Genomic DNA, 13,621 nt, shown 5'->3' with positions numbered 1-13,621 from the left:
TATTTGGATACATCACAGTAGTGACATGCTGAGTCTAGTCTATGGAGTAGGATTAATACAACAGTTTAAAATCTGACTATATTAATAATATATGCATATATATTTTATATTATTATTGCTTTGTACTTCATATAAATATATTTATTTGAGTGCAGAAAATATTCCTGTTTCCATTTTGCTCTGCATCTCGCATCTTACTACTTATCTGAAGAGCACAAAATCATACAACGAGAAATATATCATTATATACAACTCAGTCTTCAGATTGTTCCTGTTTCAACTGTCTGAGGGAAAAGTAGAGAGGAAACCTGAATTTTTGCAGCCTCTTCAGCATCCTGGGTTCTGAAACTGAGTTCCAAATTAAGTTTCTTGGCTGAATAGAACTTGCCTCTCATTTCCACTTGCCTTTTCATTGCATTGCTTTTGCTCTGCAGAAATCTTAATTGTGGCTAAAGGAGAGGGGAAGAGTGCCTAGATGTCCAACTATTAACGCACTCATAATTTACAAATAACAGCATAAATTTCACGCAAAAGCTTGGTAGAATCTGCTGAAATGCATATGATGCTTGTGTGAAGTGTCCGTACTATCAAGCTTCACTTGGCAAAGAGGTGAGAGCATTTCACACTGCTCTTGGATTCAGAAGAGACCCAGGATATAAAGCACATTACAATAATCTGTTGAAACACTAGCTCAAGACAGGGGTTATTGCCACAAGACATGAAACTAAACATCCATTGTGGACCCAGTCATCACTTACTTCCATAGTAGCACAGGTTCTATCAAAACCCTCTACTTCATCAGCCGTTTGAGAATGGCAATTGTGTCTCTCCATAACAGCTGCCAATATAATTTGAACCAGATTTTCTGCTGCTTTTCCCAGCTAACCTGCTGTCTACTTTGTTTGCCTTAAGTTGCTTCTGAACAAATCTCTTTTTTATGAGGCCCAGGTTCACTTTGACATTGAACAATTTGTTGTGCTTGCTAAAACCTTTTCAACAAAAATAAGTCCTATAGTTTCCCCTGTCCTAATTTGTTGTTGCAAGATTCTTCTTTCCTGGCTTGCAATGTCTAGTTTTATTGAGATCCAGTTTAAACAAACTTCTTTATATCATAATAAATGACCTTGAAAGTATATTTCATTTGTTTGGGTTACTTTTTCATATTTTTTTACTAAATTGTAAGTGCTTTGAGATTGACAAATATGAGAAAAAAAAAGCTTTAAGATAATTTATAATCATGATTATAAGCCTCTACTTTTATTTCAACTATCTGACTTGATGAGAGTTCTCTCATGCTCACCTTGCTACATGTCTGGCTTTACAATTATTCCATAAAAATGGTCAAAATACAGTAATGTAAACCTAAGAGAAAATATTAAAGCATTTGCTTTCCAAAATCTGTGTCTTTGCTTGCTGGGAATGAAATTCAGACTTGCAGTCTTCGCAAGTGCTTGATGGCACCATTATGACATCTAAAAATTCAGTGCAGTGGTCTTCATTGCTGTTTTTGTACTCAGCCACAATGATGTTCACTGGACTGTGTCAGAAGCAGTGACAAGAGCCATTCTGCCTGCAAAAAGCCAAATCCCACCTCAGGTGAGGGGCCAACAGACAGTAAGAGGGAAAGCTTCTGATGGGATGAGAAAGCTGTAGAGGCCTCCATTTTACTGGCACATAAGCAGACCTGAAAATGCTTTTATACCTGCTTCTGTGTTATACAGAAGTTATTCCTAACCTAAGAGCATCAAGAGATGAAGAAGGAGAACAGGACTCAACTAAGCATTCAGTTAGGCTCAAGATTTCTGTGGTATTTTTCTCTGCCTTTGCTTGTGGATGAACTTAGGCACATGACATTCCCATCCCCTACCTTAGTTCTGTCGTTTGTGAAAGACAAATAATGTCATTGAGCCCATTTGGTGGTACTATTTCAAAAAATCAGAACTGACCTCTGTCTTCACTCTCTTTGCTGTTGCAGTACCAGCTATCAAACAGGTCTGTTGCACTAAACTATGCATAAGCATATGGTAAGGGGTTGTACCTGAGTCATAAAAAGAATTACCTACATACTTACTGTAATCAGCATGAACATAGATTTTGTTACTATAATGCAAATTAGACTCACTGTTTCCTTGTGTTAGTCAGTGTCCAACATTATTGTGGGTTTAAAATGATTTCCTAGTGAGACAAAATGCTGTGAGAGATAGCATTTGGCAGTAATTTACTTGTTACTGTTGTTTCTTTATTATTTATATATATATATATATAGTGTCCATAAATAAAAAATTATCTCCCTCACTATGTATATATGTATATAGTGAGGGAGGCTGGCAATTTCAGAGATTTTGCAATCATTTAAATAATAAATGCCTCGTTAATTTCACTATTCTTGATTTATTTTCTGTTTGCTAGTTTTCTTTTTTCTTTTTCTTTTTCTTTTTCTTTTCTTTTTCTTTTTCTTTTTCTTTTTCTTTTTCTTTTTCTTTTTCTTTTTCTTTTTCTTTTTCTTTTTCTTTTTCTTTTTCTTTTTCTTTTTCTTTTTCTTTTTTCTTTTTTCTTTTTTCTTTTTTTTTTCTTTTTTCTTTTTCTTTCTTTCTTTTTTTTTTTTTTTTTTTAAATTAGTCAAATGTATATGATTTACCAGAAAAAAAACAGAAAAGATATTTCTTAACTCCTTATTGACTCTTCCTAAGAAGGCAGTAGTGGCTATAAAATGATATTTTTTTAACTACTTAACTACACATGCACAAAGGCTTCATTTTCAGAATTAGCTATCTGCTAGGGCTCTGTTACCCCTCAATGACCTGCTAGCCCACTCAGAATTTAATGGTATCCATCAGGAGCTCTGCCAAACTATTTCTAACTAATATGAAGAGGCAGATATGAAATAAAGTCTTTGATAAAGGCATAAAGAAAGATTAGGTAGAAAATAGGGATCTACACAATAAATGCTGGGGGAGGGGAGATATCAGTCGGATAGTGACAGTTTCATGTTTGGAACAGTGCATGTTATAAGTTTGATGATTTAACTACAAAAATTCTCCTTGTCCTTTTCTCTTTGTAGGGAAGTGGCATCTTGGGATGAACTGTGAAAGCAGTAATGACTTCTGTCACCACCCCCTCAGTCATGGATTTGATTACTTTTACGGGCTTACCGTGACCAATTTTAGAGACTGCAAACCTGGCCAAGGCAGTGTATTTTTAAAAGGGGTTCAGAAAACTCTTGTCATCCCTGTCCAGATTGCTGGAATCACCCTGGTCTCCTTGGCAATAGTGCAGTACATTGGCCTTCTCAAAGTACCTTTCCAAGCCTTGAGTTACTGCTTGTTAATAACCGCTATTTCATTTGCGGTTTTGTTTTTTTTCTTTTATCATTTTCGACACCTGAACTGCTTCTTAATGAGGGACCATCAGATTATCCAGCAACCACTATCCTATGAGAACCTTACTCAGAGACTGACAAAAGAAGCCATGCAGTTTATAAGCAGGTAGGTTTCTAACTGTGTTATAAGTTAGTGCTGGCATTTCACAATGACGGTGCTCTTCCAAAAAAGTAGAAGAAAGTGAACTGATTGGCACAAGGAATAGGCTGTTATATGTTACCATCGTTTTTTTCCTTTAAAAGATGACTGAGGTTAATCTCTTTAGTGAAAGTGTTCTGTTTTGTTTTCTATCAGATATGTCATAATTTTCTCTATAAAAATTAAAAACCATGTTTACATGCTTCAGAAAAAAATTAAAATATCTAAATTTCTTAGGACTTTCATTCTTGTGAATTTCATGTAGATATTGTCATTTTAGATGCCTCCACTTTTAATGCAGATTCATTCTGAAAAGATTTGATTTACAGAAGTTAGGAAATAAATGTGGTTTTTTTAAAGCAATTATTTTTCAATAGCCATGACGTTGTGTTACCTAAACATTGGATGTACAAATTCTTCCTAAGTCATTCTTCATTTTTGCAAAGTTAGCCACTTTGACATAATTGTCATCACAGGGCTTTGAATGGGAACAAATCATAAAAGTATACATTTGTATATTCTGAAATACAAATCAATATATTTGGAGCAAAAATATTTCATCCATTTAACTTCTTGAAAAACATACTAAAGTATTTTGCTCAGTTACTTTTGAAATAGGTTGCACTGCTTCTAAAAATAGTTAATCAAAACTGTTCTTACACAGAAGAAGTCCCTTAATTACTATTCTGGAAAGTATATTCCAGGCAGTAACTGTGAATACATTCACATGGTGTCAGTGCTGGATGAAAACTTATACCAAAGAATCAGAGGCTAAATTTTCTAGACTTAAACACTGCATGCAGTAGTCATCAAGACTGTTAGCAAGAAAGAAATGTTTATCTAAAATCTTGATTTCATGCTGCAATTTTTCTATGATTTCTATTGTTATAAATATTTTATGTGGCTATCTCTGCTTACTGTACCAAAGTTTTTTTTTAATATTAAATTTCTTTAAGTAAGTCTTCCCAACAGTCAACATTCTCATGAATATTTATGAACTAAAGTATCTTTATTTCCTCTTGGCAATGGTTATAGATGTAAAGCTGCCTTCTCATCTACATTCTAACTAATTTAACAGTGAAATACTTTGTTTACTAAAAACACACACACACACATAGCCCCCTTTGAAAATTGTTGACAGGTTATCTGCTTAGTGACCAAGCATTTGGTGATTTTAAGAGACTCTTGAGTACATTAACTATACGTAGACAGGTTCTTCCATGATTTACAAGTATGTTATGTACCTGCAGTGATTCACAATGTTTTGTATAGCTCTGAATGTTTCATTAATTTCGATTCAATGGCAATAAAATGGTAGCCCCAAAACAGGTGAGCTGAAGACTGGAAATCAGTGCTAGAAAACAAGTAACTCTTTTAACTTCATTATTATTCATAATGTGTCCACTGTTATTGTATAGCTTAGTCAGTGTTTAGATCTGGCAAAACAACATATCATCTAAGTCAGCGCAGCATTGTTGTCTCAGCTGGAGGTAGGTGGCTTTACATCAGCTTGGCACTTGACCCCAGTTCTCAACATATTTTCCAGACAAAAGTGATGTTAAATTGAAGTCAAGGTTAATAGCGCATATTCGTAATTTACAATAAACTTAGTTACAGGAATGCTGCAATTATAGTGAGAATTATAACTCAGACAATTCAGAGTCAATGTTAAATTAAAGAATATCCAAGCACATTAAGGTATTGAGAAGCAGTTAGGGCATTCAGGCAATCTTAACTGTGCCATGTAGTGAATTCACATGCTAAGTATATGGCCATAAAACTTGCTCCTGGGGACAGGAGTAATTAGATTAGTATTCACTGAACTGATCTGTCCCATACAGTAGTGTGAGCAACAAAATCAATATTTGCTTTGACACACTGATTCTGACATGATGTTGTTCATACCTGTCAATTCCAGTGCATCAGTAGACCTTTGCTTGTATGACTTGTCTACTGACTTTGGCCATTTGTAGGGGAATGGCCATCAAGAGGCAACCAGGTTGCAGCAGAAATCAGACATCTGGGACTCATAAGTGAAGGGCCACAAGGTTTTTGGAAGCCTTGGTTGCTTCACGTCCTTCTTGTGGTTCCACTTCTTTCAGCAAGCAGTATCCCTCAGTCCTTTAGCCACATGTAGGCGATGGACTTCCTGACATTATTCTCTTTTCTAGCTATTTCTCTGTTAGTCAGATTGTCAGCTTCATGACTTCTTACCATGTTTATAATAACTAGATTTTGTATTTTTCAAGTCTTCTTATAATTTCTTCATAGCATATAGCTATCACAGAATCACAGAACGTTGGGGATTGGTAATTCGGTCTGGTTTTTGGAGACATAGTATTGTATTTTTCTTCCTTCGTCTAGTGTATGTGTATTACAGTTTTTATTTGTTCCTAGGTATACTGGAAGAGAGCAAATAAAAGTTTCAATGCTCAGAAATGGCACTGGAGAAGGATATATACAATTACAAGTATCAGGTCCAGTGTGTGTAAATGCATACTAATTTAGTTGCTCACCCTAATTGTAAGTGGGCGGGTTAGCTCTGTGTATGTTAATTCTAATGACTTTTTGCCAAGAGCAAATATATGTACATATTGTAAACCTATCAGAACAGTCTCTAGACATTACAGAATACTTGAAAGTCAGATAAATGCTGTTTTTTCGTGTTAAGTTCAATGTGGTTGTCACTCATGTGTCTTCAGCACATCCTTTAATGACCAGCTGCACAGACAATCCAAATACGGAAAATGCCAGAGACCAGTTTCTAATGTATCAGAAATTAACAACACAAAAGTACCACTCTGTGATACAGAACACCTCTCTGACAAATTTATATAGCTGATCACAATTGGTAATATTTTTTTAAATCCTAATAAAATCTAACTTGTGGAAAACAGTATTTGCATAAAACTTGTTTGTATTGAGCAGCTATGGTGAAGATGATATTGAACAATTTTCATGCATATTTTTTCAGTCATGGATTGCATAGCCATAATATTCAACATTTTGTGATGACACTTAATACATTTTTTTCTTTTTATCTATTCTATTTCAGTCCTTGAAAGGCTGTTACAACACATTCAGATTTATTTTCATCTACTTGAGCAGACTGGGGTTTAGAGTTTTTCCATATATCACTAGGTCCTAAGATCAGGCAGTTGACATGTTGTACTGCAGTTAGAGTTCTGAAATCAAGTGTTTTTATCAACACTACAAGAGTATTCCTTATAATTTACAGTAAAATACAAATTATAGAGAAGAGTTTGTGTATCTTTGTGTATATATGATGAATATGTGCACATACATGAAAAAAGGATAGTAACTTACAAGCTGTAACAACTCTACTTCATCCCCTTTCCTCAGACCTCTGCTTGTTCCTTTTGAACAAAAAGCTAACAAGAAGAAGCTGTGAATTCATATACTTTTGGGCCATCTGAAAATGAAAGATTTAAGTAATTTATGAATGATTGAGAACCTAACTAGTTCAGTGATGAGTGACAGACTGCCTTGTAAATCAAACACTTCCAAAAAGTAGTAGGCCTGTATACTGGGCTCCAAAGTTTTGTGGGGGAAAGGAATTTACTAATGAAAATACTTTGTAGTAGATGAGAAATTTCTTTCTTTTTCCCATGCTTACAAGAATGTACTTTTTCAAGGGGAAAAAATTGTTATATAGAAAGGAAATAAACACATATATGAATTGTGTACCTTAAGCATTTCAGCAAAGAAATAGGTATGCCATTAGAGATGTCAAAATTATCTTGTCTATTTGCATGGAAGAATCATTTCACAAATGCAGATATAGTAGTAACACATTCTACTTTTAATATCTTCTAGAAAGAGACAGATTTTCTGTCTTTTTACTTATTTTTTTCCCCTTCTAATTCAATTTTTAACACCTTTTGTGGTTTTGATAAGTTACCCCCAGGTGGTCTGGAGATCTCTTTTCTGATTTTGAAAAATTCGGAAAATCTGAGGTTTGTAGTTTAAAGATGTGTCTTTTAAAAGAATAAGACGGAAGTATTTATTCATGGTAACAATGATGTTAGCACTGTTAGCAGTCAGAACAAACCAAAATCCAGCTTGTAGGACAAAATCCTGCTTTGATAAAACTAAGCCAAGGTTTGCCTTTTCTTTCTACCAGAACAAGGCTTAATGAAGTGCATTCAGCCCGTCCCCTTTCAAAGAGCACTGTCTAATTGGTGATCTAATGTGGAAGTAGAGGAGGGAGCCATGGGAAATGAGCACTGGATGAACTTATCCACTGGGGATGATATTAAACAAGAATGTTTTAAGTAAAAAGAGAGTTACAGAGAGGGAAAGTTAGGTTTGCATCTGCCTGTATCAACACACTGTTACATATTTGTGCTGAAAATATATCTTCAGATTATATGCTTCAGCCTTTTTGTTTTCTTTCACTTTAACTATGATTCTGGTGCACTATGATTATGTGAAAATGTCATATTCTCATTCAATAAGTTTTATTAAATCATATGTACTTATCAGAAGTAATGTATTTTACCCCTATATCTATTTCAAATAGTTCTTTGCAGGCTATTTTAGTCTTATGGGTGAATTGGCTGGAATTTATAAGATTTTTGGGGATTACAGAAACAATTCTTAACTCAATTTTAACACAGCACAGTGTTTGCCCCGGTCAGGCGAAGCCAAGTATATCTGCTTTCATAGTTATCTGCTGTGGATCATAGCACCTTCACTGGTATACAGGGTCTAATAGTCTAATGGGTTAAAAATATGTACTTTATGACAAGATGTGGGGATAATTTTGCATCTAGAAAAAAAAATGCTGTTCAGAAACATCATATTTGTCCATCATATAAAAGGTTAATTTAGAATTTATTGTGAAAAAGTAAAACAAAGCCATGTAGAATTGTACTTGAAATCTCATTTGTTTTGGAAACCACAGGCCAACAAATTCAGAGCCCCAGCTGTTGCTCTGCTGCAGTGCTCTTAAATTAACATCACTGCACAGAAAAGCAAACAAAAGTACCCAAGGAGTTTTCAGTGCAGCAAATATTTAGAGCAAAATTGCAGGAAAAAAAGTTAAAAGACCCTTGTGTGAAGCACGAAGTCAGCTTAGTTGTAACTTGCTCTCTCATCCACTTTAAAGCTTTGTTTTACAGCTCAAGCCTGAACTAGATTCTTGAGTAATTTGAAAACTCCTCACACTAAATAAGAACCTAGGAGTACGCAATGCAGAGGAGTCACCAGCAACATGATGCATTTAGGTGTTTTCAAGATTGTTAAGAACACATTAAAGAATGTCTTATGACGGTTGTGTGTAATCTGTCTAGCTACTCAGTAAATTGAAAAGACTGTGATTCATTTTAGGATAAAATTTATTTCTGTGTTTGGGTAAGTGAATCTCAGATCTTTTGAAACTGAAGTTCCCTGTGTTTGAACTGTGCAAAAGATAGTGGCAATACATTTTTGAAGGAGCTGTTTACTGAAGTGGTTCAGGAGTTAAGCTATTGTCAAATTTCTCTCCTGCCTAGTAGATGATATTGTCATCCCATTTTCAAGGTCATGGTAAAGGTAGTCAGTCATGATTCTTCTCAAAGAGTTTGGCAGGAGATAAATAGCTGCCTGTGATGTTTTATAGGATATTAATAGTTGAGATACTTCTCCACCTGACAGTGAGCTGTCAATCAGAACCTGTCAATTTGAGTTGCAAAGAAGAGAATGATGTAGTGCCCTTCCATATCAATCGTTGATTTGATGACTTTTCATGAAAGTGCGATCTTTGTGTTCCATTAAAAAAAAAAAAAAAAAGACGAAACCAAACAACACCCCCCCCACCACGAAAACCCCAAACCAACCAACCAAAAACAAACAAGAAAACAACAGCAACAAAAACCCTAGACCTGAGTTATTGTCTCTTGAAAATGACCTTTAAAGTGGAGGTTGTTGATACTCACTTTTAGCAATACAGATAGGCATTTAGAAGTATATACTATCTCTGTGACATTAGAACAAGGCAGTTTGCATGAAAAATAAATTATGCCTGCACCATTATAAATAAAATGTAGATTTTTCTTGCATTTTCCCCTAGAATTTGTGTATTATTCTAAATTCAGTGAACTGTGTTTAAGGAAAAATTCAAAGATAATCCTATGCAGTAAAATTGCAGGTTGTAAACCAAAAATCTGACTTGCAGAAATGTTCTTTAATGAAAGGTCAGTATTACATTAATATACATATGAAATATTAAACTTATACTTTCTTTTTAATTGAAGTGCTGACATCTTCAGTCTTTTTCATTGACCCAGAAATCTCATGTGTTGTTTCTACAGTAATGAAAGTTTCTCACATACATGACCTCTCAAATAGTAACAAACAATTTCATGGAAAGTGGATCTTTCATGAACGATACTGTCTTTATATTTTGAACCTGTACTTTAAAATACTAAGATAATGGAGGATACATGCACAAATATTTGAAGAAAATTCAAATATTTTTTTTCCATTTTCTACATGAAAAATGTTCTATTTATTCTGACATTTTTTTTAAAAAAGGAGACACTTTATGAAGAAACAGTCCCAGTCAGAAACACGCTTATCAAGTGAGTAATCTGGATAAAATTTTCCCATTTTGAGTTTATGTACTGCTGCCTATGCCAGTAAAAAAAAAACTTTAACCATGTAACTTGTACAAAACAAGGTCCATTCAAGAAGAGAGACAAAATGGATCATAAATATACTAGGTTAAACCTACTTACTTTTCCTTAGGAGTAAAATATTCATACCATATGAATCCTGTTTATTAAAAGACTTTATTTTCAGCTTCTGAAGGTTAGATTTATTTTTGGGTTTCATTTTAAAGAAACAGTTTGTATGTGCATGTCTGCATTGTTCTTCTGTTCCTTAAAAAGTGGATGAATCAACAGCCTGAGGAAATATATAGTCTCCCTTTGATGTTCACATGAATCACAGGGATTGTCCACCACAGGCAGGCAAGAGAAAATATGTTATATAAAGCCAAAAATACTCTGTAATTAGCTGTGTGCTTTAAGGTGAGATACAGACAAGTTTTCTGGGTAATGCTTTTGTGATTCAACTGATATTTACAGTGTGCTTCATGTAGTTCAAATACTGTTAGAGCGTATAGCAGTAAAATTGGCTAGTACCGCACAATTTTAAGTAAAGTTCTATAAATAATGCATAAGGAAAAGTTCTTACTTGAGCAGTGCTTTCACAGCCTGCTGGAACTGATCATAAATATCGTGTTGACAGATCACATGTACAGAAAAATTTACAGGGAGTTTGTTTGTTGCATTCTGTCTTCTATATCAGTTCAGGAAGTAGGCTGAAGACAATGGAGGCTGTTCATTACCGTGAGAGGAGAATGATTTCTTTCTATTAGTATGTACTTTGAGATTACTTATTCTTTGGTACAACATATGTTATGTACTGATCACATGCATACACACACACTTAGCATTAAAGAGCAAGAGAAGATATGGACATATACCTTGGTCCAGGACAGAGAAGGAGGAAAAGTACCAGTATACTTGATATAGTCACAGAATGACAAAATGGTTAGAGTTGGAGGAGGCCGCTGGAGATCATCTAGTCTGACCCATCTGCTAAAGCAGGTTCCCCTAGAGTAGATTGCACAGGAATGTGTCCAGGCGAGTCTTGAATGTTTCCAGAGAAGGAGACTCCACAACCTCTCTGGGCAGCCTGTTCCAGGGCTTTGGCACCCTCAAAGAAGTTTCTCCTCACATTCAGATGGAACCTCCTGTGCTTCAGTCTGTGCCCACTGCTCCTCATTCTATCGCTGGGCACCACTGAAAGGAATCAGGTCCCATCCTCTTTATACCCACCCTTGAGATGTTTAGAAATACTGATGAGATTCCCTCTCAGCCTTTTCTTCCCTAGGCTGAACGACCATATTATGGGATGTTTGATCCTAATCCTCGTAATATTTCTAGCTGATCAGCTTCCATATGACCTTGTAGAGGAAGATAATTGTGTTTCAGATATATATGTAGTTACAAAGGTATGTTTTTGAACAGCAGTTGTAAGTGGGCTTTTAAATATCTACTTGTAAAGTGAAGAGAGGTTCTTGCAGCCAGAAGGTGTAAGGCTCTTGGCTTTAAGCAAGTCCTCTTTCAATATATATAGCAAACAGTAATTAGATTATGTTGTTTATTTTTGCTTTCAATTCAGTATACAGTTCAGAATGACATTTTTACCCTGTACATGCGTGTAGTCAGCATTACCCTGTAACTGGTCACAATATTCCTTTTCCTCTGTTTTGTTTTGAGCTTTACTGTAGAAAGGTTTCTTTGTAGAAATTTTGTCACAAAATATACTAAGGGTTTAGGGATTTGTTTTGTTTTGTTTTTTTCTAGGAACAGTGATGCACCATTTCTTCTTGTCCTGTCTTATCTTCACGTCCATACTGCTCTATATGCTTCAAAAAATTTTAGAGGAAAGAGCAAGCATGGTTTATATGGAGATGCAGTGGAGGAAATGGACTGGAGTGTAGGTATGTTACATGTACTTTTAACATCAGTGAAGGAAATCTATGGAAGACTTACATTCATGTCCACCAAATGCAGACTTTGGATGTCTACGGTATATCTGACATACTTGTCCTTTATACTTAGGGGAAAGAAACAGTAGTTTAAAAGGCATAGCAATCTGACCTCTTATAATATCTATTTTATGACTGAATTTATTATGTCCTGCAAATGCCTGCTCTCTTCTTTGACTATGAAGGCAGTCCATACACTATGGATTTAGCAGAGATATGGACACCTTTACTATGGACATTTGACGGAGAGTAATTGAATCCAACCCCGTGAGCTTCTGAGTGCCATCTGGCTTCTGCAGGTTGTCCTCATAAAACAATATGTTACCTAAAAAAACAACCACATGATACTGATATAAAAATATTTTCAAATAAAGTGACTACAATATGTGTTATTAGGAAAATTAATTTGCTATTCTTTTTAGTGAGTTCTCTGAAATAGTGAAATCCCTCAGGTGTGGTCTACTTCTATTCATGAAGAAGAGTCATAACCAAACAATTTGCCCTTCAGAGCCTTCCATTCTCTCTGCGGATGGGGACCAGTTGATCACTACATCTTTCAGCAGGACTCCCTTGTCTCCAGATGTAGCGGAATGACACTCTGATTCCAGAGACAATCAATTGTGTAAACAGCTACCAGGTCATATTAGAAAATAATTGTATGGGAGAACAGCAGTATTAGGAGCTAAGGATGAGCTTACATTCCTCCTTCCTGTATACCCCGAGTCAGTTCTGTTCTCAGTACAATTCAGTGCAAATTGGATTTCTTCAAGAAAATGTTGTTTCTTTAGAAGTTGCTATAAACAGATATTCAGCTTTGTTGCATACGTATTTTTAAACTATGCAAGCATGTGCAGTTAAACATAATGTATATTCCTTTGGATATTTTGCTTCAAGAGGTCTAGTTGCAGAAGGTAGGGGAAAAAAGGCATCACAGCACATTTAGTGATTCATAATGTATTTACTGTAGTATTGGCAAAAAATGAGAAAACTCTTGTGAGAAACTGCGATACATGTAGTAGGAAGGGTTTTCAATGTGGAAGGTAACTTGATTAAACAGAAAAAAATTGTTTTGTAAGCCAGGTTTTCTCACAAGAGAGTGGCTTTCATTCCAGTTATATTACACCATGATTCTTTATCACTTCTGTCAATAGCCATCAACATTTTATCAGCCAAATGCTTGCATGAGGTACAAGTATTGATGTGTCGTCTTTTCTGCTTGCATCCACATTGTAGTAAGCTACTGAGCATTAACTGGTCCTGCCATCTGTGTTTGATTTTTACGATTTCTTTTTCTGTTCTGCGGTAGTTAGCTTACCCCAGCCTCGTTGCTCATGCCATTACATGCTGCTGCCACCTCAGAAGTGTGGCTCCAGGGTTTGAACAGCAAGTTGGGAACCAAGGCAGCTGACATGCTGCTAATTCAGTCTATTTAATGATGCAGAGGTGGTAACAGATCGAAAACCACTACTCTCTTCCAGAATGACCACAGACTCTTGGGAGATGTGTCAAATAAACTGTGTAGTACAGAAGCATATTATTA

General features: G+C 35.4%; 1 protein-coding gene across 30 annotated transcripts in view; it reads left to right on the top strand.

Moving 5' to 3' along the window:
- LOC102091366 (steroid sulfatase) overlaps positions 1-13,621 on the top strand; it is a 110,317-nt gene that overhangs the window by 31,069 nt on the left and 65,627 nt on the right. For all 30 annotated transcript variants that reach the window (XM_065074007.1, XM_065073997.1, XM_065073940.1 and 27 more), the window contains 2 exons: positions 3,062-3,485; positions 11,897-12,033. In XM_065074007.1, the coding sequence (XP_064930079.1) occupies positions 3,062-3,485; positions 11,897-12,033 (561 nt within the window). The remainder of the gene's footprint in view (positions 1-3,061; positions 3,486-11,896; positions 12,034-13,621) is intronic.

The sequence above is a fragment of the Columba livia genome, chromosome 1, assembly GCF_036013475.1.
Source record: "Columba livia isolate bColLiv1 breed racing homer chromosome 1, bColLiv1.pat.W.v2, whole genome shotgun sequence".
NCBI classification, from domain to species: Eukaryota; Metazoa; Chordata; class Aves; order Columbiformes; family Columbidae; genus Columba; species Columba livia.
Note: the sequence above shows the minus strand (reverse complement) of the source record. Positions and strands in the feature narration are given on the sequence as shown.